The sequence below is a fragment of the Musca domestica genome, unplaced genomic scaffold (genome assembly GCF_030504385.1).
Source record: "Musca domestica strain aabys unplaced genomic scaffold, Musca_domestica.polishedcontigs.V.1.1 4, whole genome shotgun sequence".
Taxonomy (NCBI): Eukaryota; Metazoa; Arthropoda; class Insecta; order Diptera; family Muscidae; genus Musca; species Musca domestica.
The window spans coordinates 7242565-7262578 of NW_026712328.1; the positions used below are offsets into that span (position 1 = coordinate 7242565).

The window sequence follows — 20014 nt, forward strand, 5'->3', positions numbered from 1 at the left end:
GATTTGTAAATCAAGGATACATCAAGGAAATCGTTTGGCCTCAATTTCGTCGAACTCAGATGTATGCAACAGATGTACCTTCCGCCCGAATTGATTTCGCAAGAGACAGATTTCATCTTATACACCCGAAAGCCATACAGTTTCCAGCTAAGTACAATTACGGGACGACTGAAAGATGAATGTTGCCTTTAATACTATCATGGGGTTCTACAATACAAAAAAATGCAGGACAGAACTGTGGATCACACAGTCGTATACTTTGGTGCGAAACTGTCAAACCTAAGTGGCTCTTACTAGAGTAAGATCTTTGCAGGGACTACGTTTAGAGGATTTGGACTACAATAAACTAACGGACAAGAAACCTTGCAGTACTGAAGCACTAATTGAATTAAACAGAATGCGAAATAAAAACTAACAAGTTAAAAAGCAGTAAGTTCGGCCGGGCCGAACTTTGAATACCCTCCACCATTTGGAACGAATTTGGAAATTTAAAAAAATATAATCCTTAAAAAATTCTGTTAAATTTTAAAAATACCGAATACTGCCGTTATATTGGGGTCTATACGACATGGACCTACATAGGCATTGTTTGCCATTAGCCATTACCATATTCAAATTCGAAGCTTAAAATAAACGGTGAATAATGTGACTAAAATCATCAAAATATCGTATATAGGGAGGTACCATTATATCGTAGCTGTGCGAAGACCTGGACCAGCATAGACAATTTTCAGTCACAGGCTATAGCATCCATTACTAACGTCAAATACAATATCTCAAACAATTTCAGTGGGTATTGTACCTAAACTCGTCGAATATAGGGAGGTACTGATATATGCGGCCTATACGAAGACCTGGACCTGCATAGACATTTTTCTGTCACAGACTGTAGTTCCTATTACGAACTCTAAATACGTAATTTGAAACACTTCCGGTGAATAATGGCGCTAAAATCATCAAAATACCGAATTTTGGGAGGTACCGCTATGTGGGGGCTATACGAAGACCTGGACCTGCATAGACATTTTTCTGTCACAGACTGTAGTTCCCATTACGAACTCTAAGTACGTAATTTGAAACAATTCCGGTGAATAATGGCGTTAAAATCATCAAAATACTGAATTTTGGGGTGGTAACTTTATATGGGAGCTATACGAAGACGTAGACCTGCACAGACAATTTTCTGTCATAAGCTGTAGTATTCATTACGAATCTCAAACACCAAATTTGAAACAATTTCGGTGAATTATGTCTCTAAAATCATCAAAATACCGAATATAGGGAGATACCGTTATATGGGGGCTATAGGAAGACGTAGACCTGCCCAGATAATTTTCTGTCATAGGCTGTAGTATCCACTTCGAACTTCAAATACCAAACTTGAAACAATTCCGGTGAATAATGTCGCTAAAATCATCAAAATACCGAATATAGGGAGGTACCGTTATATGGGGGCTATATGAAAACGTGGACCTACATGGCCCATTTACGAACTTAACCTGCCTACTAAAAAAATAAACAGGTGTTCAAAATTTTAGCTTTCTATCTCAATTCGTTCGAAAGATAGCGTGATTACAACAGACAGACGGACGGACAGACAGATAGACAAACAGACGGACATGGCTAAATCGACTTAGAATTTTACGCTAATCAAGAATATATATACTTTGTTGGGTCTAACATGAGTATTTCGAGGAGTTACAAACGGAATGACAAAGTTAATATACCCTCCATAGTATGGTGGAGGGTATAAAAACTGGAAAATAATAATAGGTAGAAGAAACTTTTTAAGTTAAACGGTACAGTCGTGGGAATTATAAACATATGCATAGACTAGGCTAAAATAAAACCGTGGAGCACGTCAATTGTCTACAAAATATCGACTTAATGTGCGATAGAAGAATCGTTTAATTCGTCGTTAGGAAGATGGTCCGCTGACGGTGAGGAAATTACTTCCTATTTTCTTGCTCTTGGAAATTCCAATAGTTATACACTCCATGTAAATAAAAGAGAGGTTTCAACTAGTTTACCGTTCACACTTCTGGCTGGAGAGGAACCGTTCTACTGCTCGTAGTTTGTCTTTAATCGATTAAACATATGATAAAAGTACTACTAGCTCACCACTATGAAACCCTAAAACTCGCTTATAATGAAGCTTGCTAGCTTGTTTCCACATTCTAGCCCTACTTATCACATCAACGTCCATCAAAACAAACATTTAAATCAACTATTGTAGACAATTGACATGCCCCGCGGATTTATTTAAGTCTAGTCTATGCATATGTTTATAATTCCCACGACTGTATCAATTTTATTATTTGTTGGTTATTCGGACATACTTCTTCTACAACATTAAAGAAAAGTTCGATAAATTACATGTCAGATCTAAGCAATAATAAGGTTTGTTGACTCATTTCACTACGACTATTTATTTTGGGCCGAAATGTTTGTTAACAGCTTAACATAAATAATAAAAGCCTTTAAGGTTAGAAGATAACAAAATATATGTTCGACCTTTTCTATAAAAAAATATGATTTGTGGCATTCTCAATGGGGCAAATTAGTAGATCCAATCGTGCGCTGCGGACCTGTATGGTAAATAGTAAAATAAAAGATACCAAACAATCGCACGAGAACAGAGCAAATTTAGAATTGTCAGACTCCATTCGTCACGAAAACAAAACGCATTTAAAAATGCCAAATAATTAGAAAAGACAAATGCTTCTTTGAGGGAAAAATTTAACTCAAATGTTTAACATTAAAGATGAAAATATACAAGGATTTATATAATACTAGCTGAACCCGGTGCGCTTCGATTTTATATGCATTCAAAATTTTATTTACGAATATATGTTGGATAAAAAAAAGCAAATTTAAAAATTAAAAAAAGTATTGCACTACTTTAATGCGTTAATAAACAAAACTATTAGAAAAACAGTAACATGACATGCATACACGAAGGTTTGTCCTTCGGATTTATTTATTTCATAGCAAATACCAAGCGTGCAGGAAACTGCAATTTTTTGAAGTTGAGTGGCATATCTATTGCAATTAGTGAATTCGAGGTAGCAGCATACTTCCCCGTAATAAGCGTAGTTCAAATTAATTGTTGTGTTGTTTTTTAGTGTTAGCCTAAGGCGTTGTGGGTCATGGCTCTTATTAAAATCATATCCCAATTTGATCCGATTTAAATATAATTTTTAAAAAAATACTCTTAAACTAAATTCCGCCACAACTTTCATATTTCATTGAAATTGGTGCGTCAAATATGTAAAATCGGCCGAGAATATATATTGCTGATTACATTTTTTTTAAACTGTCACACTTAACTGCGTTTTTTCACTTGTCCATATTTTATTCATTAGGGAAAAAACTCTTTCGACAGGTGCGTTACTTCCAGGCATACATAAAACATACTCAATAATTGTGCGAAAGTTTGTGCAGTTGAGATTATTAGCACGGAAGTGTTTAAACAGCTCCACCCAACGGTCTTCAGTAGCAACATTCTCACCGTTCCAGCTTTTGATTTTTTCAACTGTGACGTAACTGGAAATAAGCGAAAACTCATCGAACACCTCCGTATCTTGGCTACTGCTAAGAAATCTTTGTGTGATCAGCAAATCCGTCACATTCTGTACGTCTTCCCAAGTAGGGACTTTTCTCAAATTTGACCATTCAAATACTGCTAGTTGTGCATTGAACTGGCACCACTGTTCCAAGTATTCTTTACTTGTCTTATAAAAATCCGCTGCCGCAGTTTTCACATTCTGCTCATCAACAGCAACGTCAGTTTTTTGTAATTTTACCAGTAGATTGCGGACGGAATGAGGAAGGAAAATCGAATTCTCTTTAAGTTCTAAGTTATCTCGGAGACGATTAATTTCATTCGCAGACTCTATTGCGGACACGTTTTGTCCCTCGATTTTCAACACGGCTTGATGAAAAATCGCTGTCTGTGTGTGCAAAAAATATAACCACAATTCAGAGCTGGGATTTTCGAAAAACGTTTTTAAAATAGTAGGGCATTTATCTATGCTCAGAAAATAGCTTTTCAAAGGCTGAAACATTTTTGAAATTCTCTCAAGCGCCGGCATTAAAGCAAGCCACCTTGTTTTACTGTAGCCCAACAGTTTCTGATACTCTGTGTCGGTGGAATCACAGAACTCTTTCAGAACTTCTACCCGAATGCTGTAGATGTAGAAGAATGAATAAATTTTCACAATGATGCATTCGAAGTCAGCAGGGAGACAATCTGCGGCTGTTTTGATAGCATTATGAATTATATGGGCTCCACACCCAATCCCAATGAGCTGCCTTCCGACGGATAGGTTCAATTTCGCGTAAACATTATTTATCCCTTTTCTATTCTTTCCTCCGAAATTGCAGTTTGTATTGTCTGCACAAAATGCCACAATTTTCTTATTCAAATCATTGCAAGATAATACTTCTTTCAAATAATCCACAATTATATCAGATGATTCGCATGGCTGCTTTTGAAACTCTAAAATCCTGACTCTCACCCCTTCGTATGGTACAAAATAGCGAACTAAAACAGGGAATAATTTTATTGAGCCATGATTGGAAGCATCGGTTAATAAAGATATGCAGTGGGCTTCGTGAAGGTGTTCTTTCAATTCGTCCATCGCCATAGGTGCCAGCACATTTACAACTATAGCTTGTGATTTTGTACGGGCACATCTAAATTTTTGCTCAAAACATGTTTGTATTAGATTTGAAGCACAGTCATTCGAACGAAAACTGTGGTTTTCTTGCACTGTGTGGTACGCCCACGCACCCTCCGCTGCAGCTATATCCAAGTCTTTGGAAGTCGCCAAATTTGTTCTTTTAAAAAAAGAAAGCATTGACGAGCTTGAAGCGGACAGCTTGATCAGAAAGCTTGTGTTTTTCCGATTTTAAATGCTTCTCAATATCACTGGCACCACCATGTCCAACACTAAAATCAGTACGACATTTTTCACACGTAACGTCTGATTTACCACTTCTTTTTTTATAAATGGATACTTATTTTGCAAAGAAATGTTAAAAGTACACTTGCGTTTAGGCATTATTGTAATGTTACAATCACTAACATTGAAAATAAATTGTTTGACTTTGCTCGCCTTCTCCGACTCCGCGATGAAAAGATACCAGAACAATTTAGAGCGTCTATGCTTAGGGTACTGACAGAGTGACAGAAACTTTTTCTGTTTTTATAAGAATTTTTAATTTGGTGATTTCCCTTGTTATGCTGGAGTTAATGTCAACGCCGTCGACGACGCCGAAAAAGTTGAAACAGATTTAACTTTTTCGGCGTCGAATTTCTTACGGCGTTAAGATTAACTGCTCTCATAAAATTTCATACGATTCAATTTTTTTGACATTTGACGCCGTCGACGACGTCGACATTAACTCCAGCATTAGCATTACAAAATCTTTCGAGTTAATTTTAATGTTAATGTTGCTTGAAAAAACTATGCAAATAAATTATATGTTCACGGGGAAAAATAACTCATGTATTTTTCATCAATATCAATATCCAGTATTTTCGAAAGCGGGACATTTTTGCTCTCGCTGGGGACAGCGGGACAGATAACCTCAAAGCGGGACTGTCCCGCCCAAAGCGGGACGTATGGTCACGTTATCCATACCCAAACCTCAACCGATTTCAATGGCAATTTTTTCTGGTACCATATTTCGTCTCTCTCGCTTTGGCGCATCAAATATGTGAAATCTGCCGAGAATATATATGGGAGCTATAATCAAATCTGAGCGAATTTGAATATAATTTGTCAAATTTATTTTTGTACCAAATTTAGTCACTCATGGCGAATTTCATTGAAATCGGAAATATGTATCGTGTTTTGTGCATCAAATATGTGAAATCGACGAAAAATATATATGGGAGCTATATCCAAATCTGAACCGATTACAATATAATTTGGCAAACTTATTGTTGTTCCAAATTCCGTTACGTATTCCAAATTTGGAGACTGTATCTTCAACCAATCAATAGATATGTGCATATAAAATCTAAATTTTTGGGAGGTACCTCCGATTCTGATGCCATATCTCCAGTTCCAAGTGGAATTTCAAACTTTTTTATAGCCTATGTTACTTTCAGGCAATGTTCTAGTATACTTGGAAGTTTTCAGGAAAATCTGTTTAGCGGTTTTCGAGTCCATAAATTACAAACAAGCAAACATGCAAACATTTACCTCTTTTATAGATATAGATACATAATTTGATACTCCTAATTTGTTGCCGCATTAAAAATCCAAAAGCGCTATATTTTAAATTTAATCATAACAAATTCAATACTAATTTGTATTAAATGTATGTCGTATGATCGCTTTTTCGAATTAAGGTATACATATCCTTAAAAAAATAAAAGAATTGAATGTTGGGTACAATTCCGCTTTTGCCAGTGCAATCGATTGATAAAAAGTCTGAAAAATGTCATCAAGTCGATGCTTTAGTTGGTTGTTATCTATTGCGAGTTTAAAATTCAAAAAAATTGTAAAAAATGTGTCTTACATCACCAGGCGTTGGTTGTCGATTCAATATCGACAAATCTTCTAACAATTTCGGTCACTTCGGACTTGAGTCGGATTTGTCAAATATAGTTTTGATTGATCCACAATTCGGTAAGTAGCGTTCAGTAGAGATTTTGATAAGTAATTACGAGGCCTATCATAAATATCGTTATGTTCGTATACAGTACGGATTGTTCGAGTTATAGCTGCCTTTTCAAACGTATTCACTTGGCTTCTCGGGGTCTCTAATGGCTCATTCCTCGATTGGCTCCGAATGTTTGAAAGGTCCCTAATGACCTGGGGTCTTTAATGACCCTTAATGTTAAAAAGGTCTCTAATGTGTAATGGTCCCTAATAATCAGAGATCGTGACCACGGATGACTTTATTGCAAGCTCGTTCATTAAAAAAAAACTAACAATATAATAAATTTAAAGATATTTTTATGTTCTTCATATAAGTTATGCCTTTATTGTCTTATTAGTTCCATTTAAACATTAAGTTGTTTAAGTGGAAACGGAAATCGTTGAATTAAGAAGAATTTGAGAGAGCTTTGCTGACACTTTATACCCTTGTCTCTGTAGTCCGAACTTAACATTTATAAAGTTTCATAATTATGTTTGTTTTAATTACAGTGCCTAAGTCAAGCAAATTGCAAAAGTGGACTTCGAGGGAGGTAAATGATCACATTTTTGTATGGTATAGTGCTGACCCTGAACTGGTACCATGGGAAATACCAGCATTGAGTGAAATTGAAATAGAAAGATTTGTTTATCATGGGAGAAACGAATTTTTTGTAAACAGTCATATACAAGAAATTCCAGAAAACGGAGCGGATATAGCACATTTTGGAGCAGTTCACGACAATTGCTTTTTAAGTGGTACTGAACTGTCACATAAAAGCATTTTTAAAGATGTGGGAGTTCACAACTGGCAGCCAAGGTAAAGTCATTGTTAAAACGACATACTCAAATGACATACTTAAAAAATTGCAAAAACGGTGAACCAATTCATGTTTTTAACCTCAATTTGAAACTATTTTTTTTTTTATTTTTTATTTTTCAATTAAACTTACAAATAGGCATTACAAGTATAATATAACTAGCTATGGCTACAATGGCCTTAAGCTAAGTAACGTATGTACATGAAATTCATTTTAGTAATAAATTATATAACTAATAATATTTTTGGAATATAAACAAAATATTTGTTTTATATGGAATTGTAAAGGTTAATTTTTTTTAAGAAACTAATTAAATCCATTATGTGGGTTTCATTATGTATGTTACGTAGTATATTAAGAATGTTAATATTGGGAAAAGCGGTATTAACAATATTTTAATATATTCACAGTTTAGTAATAAGTGATTCATGTCAAATATGTTAGATTTGCAAAATTTACATTCTTTCTTTAATTCTTTGTTGATTATATAGTCGTGAGTCACGCGAGAGCATCCTAATCTTAAACGAAGGATCTTAATCTGGTCATATCTGGATAAATTATTATTATTAAGATATGCCTTAATATGAGTGTGATTATTGTTAATAATTTTGTACCAGTCAGAAGAGTTATTCCAAATGGAAGTCCTCTGACTGTAAAAGTATTTATTTATAAACTTCTTTATATCATTACTGCTTAAATTTTCAGTGGTTGTTAGTGGAAAAATTAAAGCTTGCTTTGCTACAAAATCTGCGAACTCATTTCCTTTGATATTTGAATGTCCTGGGACCCACACTAATACATGCTTATCATTGTTAATTATATCCCTAATCATGGCGGCATAAATGTTGGAATTATTTGGGTTCGCGATACTGTCCAGAGCTGATAATGAGTCTGATGCTATAGCAAATTTGCCTTTTACATCTTTAGTATATTTTATAGCTTTATATATGGCTATTATTTCGGCAGAGAAAACTGATGAATATTCCGATAGGAGTGAAGACTTAATAACTTCATCTTTGGTTACTATGCTGTAACTGATACAGTTATGGGACTTGGAGCCATCAGTATAAATGAATTGATATTCTTAGTATTTCTCTTGAATGCTGTGGAATTCATTGAAATAAATTTGAGGTATTGTATTTTCCTTGCAATATTTTCGAAGAGATGTATCTATTGGGTAGGTGTTAAACATCCAAATGGGCTTCACACATTGCGGGGTTTTGCGGTTATATGGAATGCAATATAACTCACAAAAATTTTTTATACGTGTTAGAGAGGAATTGCTTTTGTTGATTTTTTTTGTTTTGGAAGCTTTTTTAAACAACTCCAAAACTGGCGAATTATCATTTAGTAAGATAGTTTTAAAAAGTTTTGCTGTCGATATTTCTCTATAATTTTCAATTGTCATGAGATTTGCTTCGCATAACATGTTAGCTATTTTTGTAGTGTGGTGTGCTCCTAATGCAGTTCTACCTGGGGCATTAAAAATGGTTTTTGTTTAAAGTCGATTTTGCGGTATATCCATACAAGAAAATTCCGTAGTTAATTTTTGATATTATGAGAGAACGGATAATTGATATTAAAGTGTATGTGTTGCATTGAAATTTTTTATTGGATAAACATTTAATTACATTTAGTTTGGTCTGAAGAGTTTGTTGACAATAATTCCAAGGATTTTCAGCGCTACTACTGACGGAATCGTGTGACTGCTACAGATTAAATCTGAGTGACAATCATGTTTGCGACATATATGTAGATGTTTGCATTTTTCCAGCGATAATTGAGCACCGGAAAAAGCACACCATCTTTCTATTTCTGGAAAAAGGTTACCAACATTGACGGTTGAATATTTCTTGTTTGACAAATTTTTCATTATTATAAAATCATCGGCATAGGAAATAAATTTGAGATTTTCGTGCGATTCCAATAGTTTTGTTAGTTTGTTGTAGGCAATTAAAAATAAGACCGCAGAGAGTGGAGAACCTTGAGGGATGCCATTGTACAGATTTTTTGTTTCTGAAAAGTGGGAGTGAACCCTTACTTTTATTTTTCTATTATTCATATAGTTCCTGATGTAGTTATAAGTTTTAGGTCCTATTCCCCATTCTACAAGTTGACAGAGAATAGCATGTATACCAATCCTGTCAAAAGCTTGTGAAAAATCAAGGGATACTATTGAAAGGTGTTTGTTTGATTTTAACGAGCTGTTTATCTGATAGTCTAAAAATATCAGAGGATCGGCAATAGATTTACCCTTTTTAAACCCGAACTGAAAAGGACTTAGAAGGTTTTTAACACAAATAAACCACCATAACCTTTTAGCAATGATTTTATCAAGCACCTTTGAGCAACATGTATTTAGGGATATAGGCCGATATGACATAACGGATGATTGATCGGAATTAGGTTTTGGGATTGGTATTATTAGGCTGTTTTTATAAATTTGCGGAATGAAAGAATTCAAAATGTTGTTATAAAGTATGACTAACGCTGTTTTAATTTCATTACTAGGTGTTGAATCATATGATAGTTGATTCTATCAATTCCTGGAGTTGTTCCTATGATTTGATTGAGAACAATTTTTAGTTCGAAAATGGTAATGTCATTTTCAAGAAACCTGGCATGTTTGTTTGGAACAAGAAATCGAGGATATTGTGAGCACATTTCCTTTTGTGTTTGAAATTCAATAGGGAATTTAGAATCTTCTGATAAACTCGACCAAAAGTTGCAGAAAAGATTAGCAATTTCTTCTGGATTAGTGATATTAACACCATTAGGAATAGAAATGCAATGAAAGGAATTTTTTTGCTTTATACCACAAAATCTGCGAATATTACTCCAAATTCTTCCTGTTGGGCTTGATGAATTAATTTGAGCAATGAATTTTTCAACAGACTGTTTTTTAGAGAGTTTTAATTCTCTCTTAAAAAGAGCATTGGCTCTACGGTAATTAACTAGGTTTTCATCTGTGATATTTCTTCGGAATATATAAAATAGTCGATTTCTTTGACGCTTGAGGTCATCAAGTTTGCTATTCCACCAGGGGACAAAGTTATTTTTCGAAGAAGTTTTAAATTGAGGTATTGACTCATTAGCAGCTTGTATAATATTTTTTTGAATATTAGCTGTTTCTTTATTAATGTTGGTACTGTATGGCCTTTCTGCACTAAACTTTTCAGATAGATACTTGAAATGGTCCCAATTTGCATTTTTGGTATTAAAAGCTGGTTTGAGTTTATGTTGATTTGTATAATTGTTTGTTGAGAAAAGAGTGATAAGTATCAGAAAGTGGTCGCTTCCGTAGAGATCGCTTTCAATTTTCCAATTTGCATGTAGTGATAATAAAGAAGAAATCAATGTAACATCAATATGTGTAAACGTTTTGTGGGTGGAAAAATGTGTTGGTGAACCATTATTTAAGATCGTTAAATTTGATTGTGTTATGAATTTAGCTAGAATTTTCCCTCTAGAATTGGTTGTTGTGGAGCCCCAGAGAGGATGCCAACTATTCATATCACCCGTAATAAGCATTGGATTTTGAGATGAAAAAAGGTTTACAAGATCATTTAAATTGAAAGATCTTGCCGGATTTAAATATGTGGAATATAAGTAGAATGTCTGATGTGAAATCACTTTTACTATCACTGTATCCATATTGTCAACACAACCTATGAACTCATGGGGTATGGATTTATGAATTAATACGGCTGAGTTTTTTGAGTTGTATAAATAAAAATTAATAGGAATTGGAATGTTGTTGTGTTTTTTGAAATGCGTTTCTTGCAATGATATTATATTAGGTTTATGTACTTTTATCAAATTTTGTAATTCAGCATAATTATTACAATAACCTTTAATATTCCATTGAATTATTTTTAAACCCATGCGAATATAAACAAACAAAAGAGAGAATGCATAAAATAAGAGAAAACTAACAATTATTTTACTCAAAAAAGAAACAAAATTGTCTTAAACATTGTAGTTTTAAATGTCACTGTCAATTTCGCTTTCAGCATTGTTTGTGCACAATTTTTTTTTTTTTTTTTTTGGGGAAATTTTATTTTTTATCTCATTTCTCATTCGCTTCGATGTGTTCTTTGAGTTAGCAGATGATGTTGTAGCTTTATTTTCGTCTTTTTTCAACGATGTTTTGTTGGTTTTGTTATGTTGTTGATCGTCATATTTGACGAGATTGCGTGTTGTTTGTGCAAATGTTTCGTTTGGGTGACGTTGTTTGTACTTTTCTAATGCAGTCTTGTTGTCACATTTATCGATTGTTTTTATTGTTTGGAGTTCTTTGAACTTTAAAAACACGGGACGTTTCTTATTGAGAACGGAGTGGTTGTTTTCACTCCGATTCTCTTTGCTGCAGTTTGCACATTTTGTTGTTCTTGTACACTCATCATCGTCGTTTAAATGTTCTTCTTCGCCACAGTTAAAACATATTTTGTTATTGTTGCAAAAATTTATTGTATGTCCATAGAGAAAACATTGGCGGCATCGAAGTGGCATGGGTATGTATGGACGTATAATGGTCCGTTCATAACCTATGTTAATAGTCTCTGGCAGGTTTACTAAAGAAAAGGTTACAATAATAAGACCGGTCTCCACCAGCGAATCATTAACCTTTTTTAATTTTTTTTTAAATTCCGTAACGTTTTGTTGCTTCAGTTCTTTTAATATTTCTTTTTCAGGGATTCCTCGAAGATCGTTATTGTAAATAACACCTTTGCTGTAATTGAGATAATTGTGCTCTTTCACTTCTACTCTACTCACACAAGTTGGATAAGTTTTGTGGCTTGAGTAGCATTTTTAGTTTTCACTAAAAGTTCTCCGCTTCGAATTTTTTTACACATACCGACTTCACCGCATACATTGTCGATCACTTTTTTAATAAGAAACTGGGAAATATTTTTTAATGTTTCATTGCTGTTTTTTCTTGCAATTAGGAAAAATTTTGGACCGATGGTAATGTTTTTAAAATTTTTAGTTTTATCTAATTTAAACATTGCAGAAATTGAAGTTGAAGTCATTTTAGATAGTTTGAATTTAGATGTAAGTGTTAAGCACAGACGTTCGATCTCTTTCACAGTCAAGAGACGACTGAATTTGAAACTATTTATGTTAGACCCTACAAAGTATTTGTATTCTTGTTATAATGCTATGTCGAAGGATGGCCCCCTGTTGTAATCACGTTATCTATTGAATGAACTGAAATAGACGCCTAGAACTTTGCACACATATGTATTTTGTCAATAGAAAGGTTAGTACAAAGGTCAGGAGACAGGTTCGAATAGCCCCTATATAACGGCACATCATGATATTCAGTATTTGGAACTACAATTTCTAACATAATTATGTATGTATTTAGAGTATGTGGCCAATAAGTGAACACATAACAAGTAAAACAAGTTAAAAAGTAGTAAGTTCAGCCGTGCCGAACTTTGAATACCCCCCACCATTTGGAACGAATTTAGAAATAAGATCCTTAAAAACTTCTGTTAAAATTTTAAGAATACCGAATATAGCCGTTATATTGGTGTCTATACGACGTTGACACACATGGACATCTTGTAGCCAATAAGTGAACACATAACAAGTTAAAAAGTAATAAGTTCAGCCGTGCCGAACTTTGAATAACCTCCACCATTTGGAACGAATTTAGAAATAAGATCCTTAAAAACTTCTGTTAAAATTTTAAGAATACCGAATATAGCCGTTATATTGGTGTCTATACGACGTCCACATGGACATTGTTTATCATAAGTCATTACCATATTAAAATTTGAAACTTAAAATAAACGGCGAATAATGTAGCTAAAATAATAAATCAAAATATCGTATATAGCGTTATATCGGTAGCGTTATATCGGAGCTGTGCGAAGACCTGAACCAGCATAGACAATTTCCTGCAATAGGCTGTAACAATTTCGGTGGGTATTGTACCTAAAATCGTCAAAATACCGAATATAGGGAGGTACTGGTATGTGGGGCCTATGCGTCACAGATGTCACAGACTGTAGATCCCATTACGAAATACGTAATTTGAAACGATTCCAGAGAATAATGACGCTAAAATCATCATAATACCGAATATAGCGAGGAACCGTTATATGGGGGCTCTACGAAGACGTAGACCTGGATAGACAATTTTCTGTCAATCTGTAGTATCTATTGCGAACTTCAAATACGAAATTTGAAACAATTCCGGTGAATAATGTCGCTAAAATTATCAAAATACCGAATATCGCGAGGTACCCTTATATGGGGGCTATATGAAAACGTGGACCTACATGACCTGGACCTACATAGACAATTTTCTGTCACAGACTGTAGATCCCATTACGAGCTCTAAATACGTAATTTGAAACAATTCCAGAAAATAATGACGCTAAAATCATCTTAATACCGAATATAGCGAGGAACTGTTATATGGGGACTCTACGAAGACGTAGACCTGGATAGACAATTTTCTGTCAATCTGTAGTATCTATTGCGAACTTCAAATACGAAATTTGAAACAATTTCGGTGAATAATGTCGCTAAAATCATCAAAATACCGAATATTGCGAGGTACCCTCATATGGGGGCTATATAAATACGTGGACCTACATGACCCATTTATACACTGAACCCTGCATACTGGAAAAATAAACATGTTTGCAAAACTTTAGCCTTCTATCTCAATTCGTTCGAAAGATAGCGTGATTACAACAGACAGACAAAATACCGAATATCGGGAGGTACCGTTATATGGTGACTATACCAAAACGTGGACCTATAATTACAGAGAGTCGCCACATGAACTGGGACCCATTATGACCAACAAATACCAATTTTTAGACAAATCCGTGAAAAAAATGTGGCAAAAATAATCAAAATACCGAATATCGGGAGGTACCTTTATATGGGGGCTATACCAAAGCGTGGACCTATATATGCAATGTCTCGCCACATGAACAAGGAGCCGTTATGACCCACAAATACCAATTTTTGTGGGTCATAACGGGTCCTAATCCGTGAAAAATTGTGGCATAAATCATCAAAATATCGAATATCGGGACGTTCCGTTATATGGGGACTATACGAAAACGTGGACCGATATATCTCATTTTCACTTCCAACTATCCTAGACACAATACAATTTGCTTTATTTTGGCGCTCTACGTCAAAAAATGTGGGCTGTATCGTGATTTCAACAGACAGACTTAGATCGTTAAATCACCTTAAAATTTTATGTTGATTATGAATATATATACTTTATGGGGTCTACGACGAATATCTAAGGATGTTACAAACGGAATGACAAAGTTCATATACCCTCCTTTCCAAGGTGGAGGATCTAAAAATTAAACACGAACGTTTTAGTTTGGTAGGCGATAGACAAGTGAAGCGCAATCATAACATTGAAAGGTGGCGTTGGCGGCAATTCGCCACTCGTTACATTTTGACAATTCAATGTTGTAATAAAAAGGAATATGCAGATTTTAGCGAGTATAACTTATATCAAGTTTCAAACACAATGAATGTGGATGCTAAGGAAAGTTAAGATATTATTCTAAATTAAACATTGGAGGCCACCTTACAACATTATGAATATTGTAACACTTATTTACTTAAGACTAGATGTCATAAATAAGGTGGACAGTGCAGTTTATGTGAGCAATTCAAACAAGTTCAATTTATTTCATTTTTTTTTTTTCAATTCAAACTTTAAATACAGATTTTATTGTGGCAAACTCCTGACAAGACCCATCCAAATAGGGTGTAATGAGCTACAAGCAGACCTTGCATTGCTTGTACTCGATTAGTAACAATTCTGTCATATACACCGGGACCAAACACCAAAGCCACGCGACCTGATGTGAAAAAACAGGGATAAGCTAGTGGTAATCCCAAGAATGGCTCCTTAATTTTTTCTGGGACAACTTCAGAAGACGTGAAGACATGTCTTAAATTTGTTACTTTCGCAGTAACCGAAATAACTCGAGAGAGATCGTAGTTAGAGGCCACGGTTATGTGACAAAACAAGACTCCATCAAGATTGGAGGTGGGTAGTCTCAAATGAGACACCATCGTGTCGCAAATTTGGGTTTGCAATCCGCAAGGGTCCAACACTGCTCGAATAGGAACTGATGGAGCTACATCAACTAGGGCGGAAGAATTATGTCACACTTAGCACAAGACTTCCTGCTGTGGCATGTATAAGCTTGATGCCATTTAGCCAGACAACGTGTACAGTCCCGATGTGTTTCAATTATTTTTCAGCGCTCTTGAACTGTTATAGCCAGAAAATCTTTGCACGTACTAATCAATTGTCTGCGATTGCAAATGCGACAATTGCGATTTAACATGCCGGATCCCGTTACGGACTCCAAGTCGGACCTAACTTCACGAAATAACGTAGATTGCTCAACAGGAGCCAAGGACGACGAGAAACCCTCAGTTATGGGTTCGACCCTGGCCTGTACATCTTCCTTGATCGTACGCGTTATCGGAGAATCCGCAGTTACGGATTCAGAGATTTCGATGCCCGGATGAGTAACGGATACGCTTGAACCCGCAGATACGGATTCTATGTTTTTACCGACACTGGAACCCACAGTTACGGATTCGGATAATAAAGGGGGCTAGTCGGTAACATCGGATACATTTTTTTTACACGGCCTAACTTCCACGAGGTCGGAGGAAGATTCTCGTGCCGAACCACGACCAAATCCTCTTTTTCTACTTTTATTTCTGGGAATTTCCATTTGTACCGTCTATGCAAAGTTTTAAGATATTCCTCCTTCCATCTATTACAAAACAAATGCACCAGTGCTTGGACTTTTCTATACCGATTCACCAGCGATATCGGCTTTTCAGAAATGAAAGGCTCAGGAGGAGCAAGTTATGGCGCGCCAATTAAAAAGTGACCGGGTTTTAATGAAACTAATTCCTGAGGATCGTCCGAGATAGGACAAAGGGGCCATGAATCGAAATAGAACAAAGGGGTCGTGAAAGCTTCTATTCGCGCTAACACTGTTACTAACACTTTAAAGGTGAAGCGAATATTTCGACTATGTCTACAAAATTTGTGCCGTTGTCAGAAAATATCGTGGACCACCTCGACGAGGGTAGAATTATGGGGCAACTTTCCGAATTCGAAAGTGTGGGTGATCCCTGTAAACGACCACTCAAACGCATGACGCCATATTCATCAAGGACGGGATTCAAAGGAGCTAACTGACTCGAGCTTGACACCGGTTTAAGATCCAGCAAATTTTTATACTCATTTGCAAAATAAACCTTTTGATTAAGTGGAAATTCTTTTTTCAGGGTAATATCTTCCTCGGTATTGGGTATGAGTCTGACATACGAACCTGAACATGTACGCTACTGCACGAATCCCCATTATAAAGGATGAATATCTATCCAGAATATCAGTAAAAGTCGACGAGACAACGGAGAAATGACACTGCACCGAACGCATTTCTATGTCAGTTTCTAGCGGAGCTAAGTCACGAATGCACCAACTCGATTTATCTTGGTTGAGCCAGCTTGGCCCATGCCACCAAAGGGAGCTAGCAGCCAAGTCTGATGGTGATACACCACTACTTCCTAGATCAGCGGGATTATCTTCCGAACGAGCATGGTACCAGTTATGATTCCCCACATTTTCCTGAATCCTACCGACTCAATTGGAAACAAAGGTGGTCCATGTAGATGGGGTTTTTCGAAGCCACGACAAAACAATAGTCGAATCCGTCCAACAATACGCCTGACGAAATTCTATGTCGGTCTCCTTAAGAATGACTTTCAACAATTCCGAACCAACAGGGTCAAACAATTTAGCAATTGCCGAAAGCACTTCCCTTTTTGTATAATTCAATTTTTTCTCTATAGGCTTGACCTCGAAATAAAAGGGGTCTATCCTGGCATTCCATCTTATACCAAGAGGTTTAGAACTATTAGCTTCTACGAATGACGGTAATTGTGAGTCTATCAAATGTTCAGGATGAAATCGATTCAAAACAGTCTTGTCATCATTGCTTGTCCATTTTCTAAGCTCAAACTTAGCCGAAGAAAGTGCCGAAATTAGCTGATCCCTAGCAGTCACCGCGTTCTCAAGATCAAGAGCTCCTGCCAATACATCATCCACATACATGCATTTCCTCAATATGCGCGCTGCTAGAGCGTATTCAGATTCTGTTTCATCCGCCAGTTGCAATAAAGTTCTAATAGCTAGGTAAGGTTCGCAGTTCACGCCGAAAGTCACTGTCTCTAATTCGAAATCTTGAATTGGCTTTGTTTTCGAATCCCGATAAAGAATTCGATGAAGTAGGGTGTGCCGCGGGTCAACGCGAATCTGTTTATACATTTGGATTATGTCTGAATTGAAAACAAATTTAAATATTCGCCAACAAAGTATTAAAAGTACAAGGTCCAGTTGTAAGGTGGGCCCGACATGTAGAATATTGTCCAGACTACTCCCGTTAGAAGTTTTACTTGACGCGTTAAAGACAACTCTAAGTTTTGTTGTCTGTTTTTCGGTGTTGATTACCGGATGGAGAGGTAAATAACACGAAAAGCTATTATGATTGTCTGGAGAAACCGGCTTGATATGTTCGAGTTCTAAATATTCAGACAGAACCCTTTCATATGTAATGTCTACATCCGGGTTTTTTAATAAGGACGCCTCATTCCGAATGAATTGCTTGAGGATGTTCCTACGAGATTCCGCAAGTACCCGTTTACGCCTAACTCAGTTCGCAAAGGCAGAGGACCTGCGAGTGGTCCGATCGTAATTTTCTTCGCAAAGACTATCCGATGGATGGATCGCAACATAGTTCTATTAAGCGTGTCCTCGTTCTCTATATTGATAGTCGTAGCAAATGTTCTGACCAACGACGATTAATTTGGACTAGTGACAAGCCAACCGAAAACGGTGTTCTGTGCCAGCAAGGTTCCCGATATAATAGGGCGACATCCCACCAACAATATCTTAGGATATAAATCTGCATCTAACAGCAGATCAACTGACCGAGAATTAAATAAATTGACGTCAGAAAACCGAAGTTTTGGCATTTTCGACCTAAAATCTGAGGAGACTGTGAAGGAAGGTAAACTTGCCGAAATGAGTGACAATTCCAGACCGTTCGTCGATAACATAATCGAAAGATCGCATGGACTTACAATTGTAAGCGAACAAACTTTGAGTGAATTTGAATTAAGTTCACCATCGCTGTTAGTAACAAGCCAACCGAAAACGGTGTTCTGTGCCAGCAAGGTTCCCGATATAATAGGCCGACATCCCACCAACAATATCTTAGGATATAAATCTGCACCTAACAGCAGATCAACTGACCGAGAATTAAATAAATTGACGTCAGAAAACCGAAGTTTTGGCATTTTCGACCCAAAATCTGAGGAGACTGTGAAGGAAGGTAAACTTGCCGAAATGAATGGCAATTCCAAACCGTTCGTCGATAACATAATCGAAAGATCGCATGGATATACAATTGTAAGCGAAAAAACTTTGAGTGAATTTGAATTAAGTTCACCATCGCTGTTCCTAAAAGCACAGAATTATTTTGAGCAGCATGGAAGACCTGCCGGTGGTAGCCTGCACTTGAAGAAGGGACAGATGAATCGACCGTTAAACTAGAATATGTATTTTCGACATTGGTTGGGTTTTTATTGGACGAATTTTGAGAAGAAGTACATCTGATTGGAGAAGAATCGTTTCGATGTAACAAGGTGTGGTGAGTTTTACTACATTTAGAACACCGATGCCTACTAACACAAGTTTTCACTCTGTATCCCTTCCGCAAACGATTGACACAGAGGCGGCGACGTTTAACTAAAGATAATCTTGTGGGAATCGACATATTTTTAAATCGAGGACATTCAAAAAGTTGTTGGTTATGTTTCGGGCAAAGAATACAATCATTTTTCTGTGGCGACTCAGGGATTCCCGCTGAATCCGATTTTGTCAAATGCGTTTGCACCTTTTTTACGACAAATTTGGTTCCCGGTTCACTTTCCCTCATATTATGGAGACACATTAGAGTTTGAATTCTCTCAGTCAAAAAACTATCTAAATCTTTCCAAGGTGAAATAGCTGATTTACTCTTAACACTTTGCTCCCACAAGGTTTGCGTGATTTTCGGTAACCGCTGAAGACATAAAAATACCAAGAATGGGTCCCAATTTTCTGTGGGGATGTCATATATAGACATCGCTGACAAACAACCATTAATCCCGCGTTGTACTGTTTTCAAACCTGAAGATTCGTTTTGAAGAACGGGCAAAGCGAAAAGCAATTTTAACTGATTGTGGACAAGCAACCACGGATTGTCATAATTGCATTTTAACGCATTCCATGCTTGACCGAAGCTGCGGTGGGTTAATGGAAATTTCGATACAATTTCTCCAGCCTCTCCACTAGTTTTGCGCCCGAGATGACACAGGCGCCATTTATCGCTTAAACGCGAACTGTTTAAGTATACCGCACTAAAAAAGTCTCTAAATGTAGGCCAAATTTGTGTAGAAGATTTC

The 20014-nt window shown here is 36.2% G+C and overlaps 1 protein-coding gene across 2 annotated transcripts in view; it reads left to right on the top strand.

Annotated features, from left to right (window-relative positions):
• Nucleotides 1-20014, top strand: part of LOC105261675 (cholesterol 7-desaturase nvd) — a 616447-nt gene that overhangs the window by 333708 nt on the left and 262725 nt on the right. For both annotated transcript variants that reach the window (XM_059126913.1, XM_059126912.1), the window contains exon 4: nt 7167-7473. In XM_059126913.1, coding sequence (XP_058982896.1) covers nt 7167-7473 — 307 coding nt within the window. The remainder of the gene's footprint in view (nt 1-7166; nt 7474-20014) is intronic.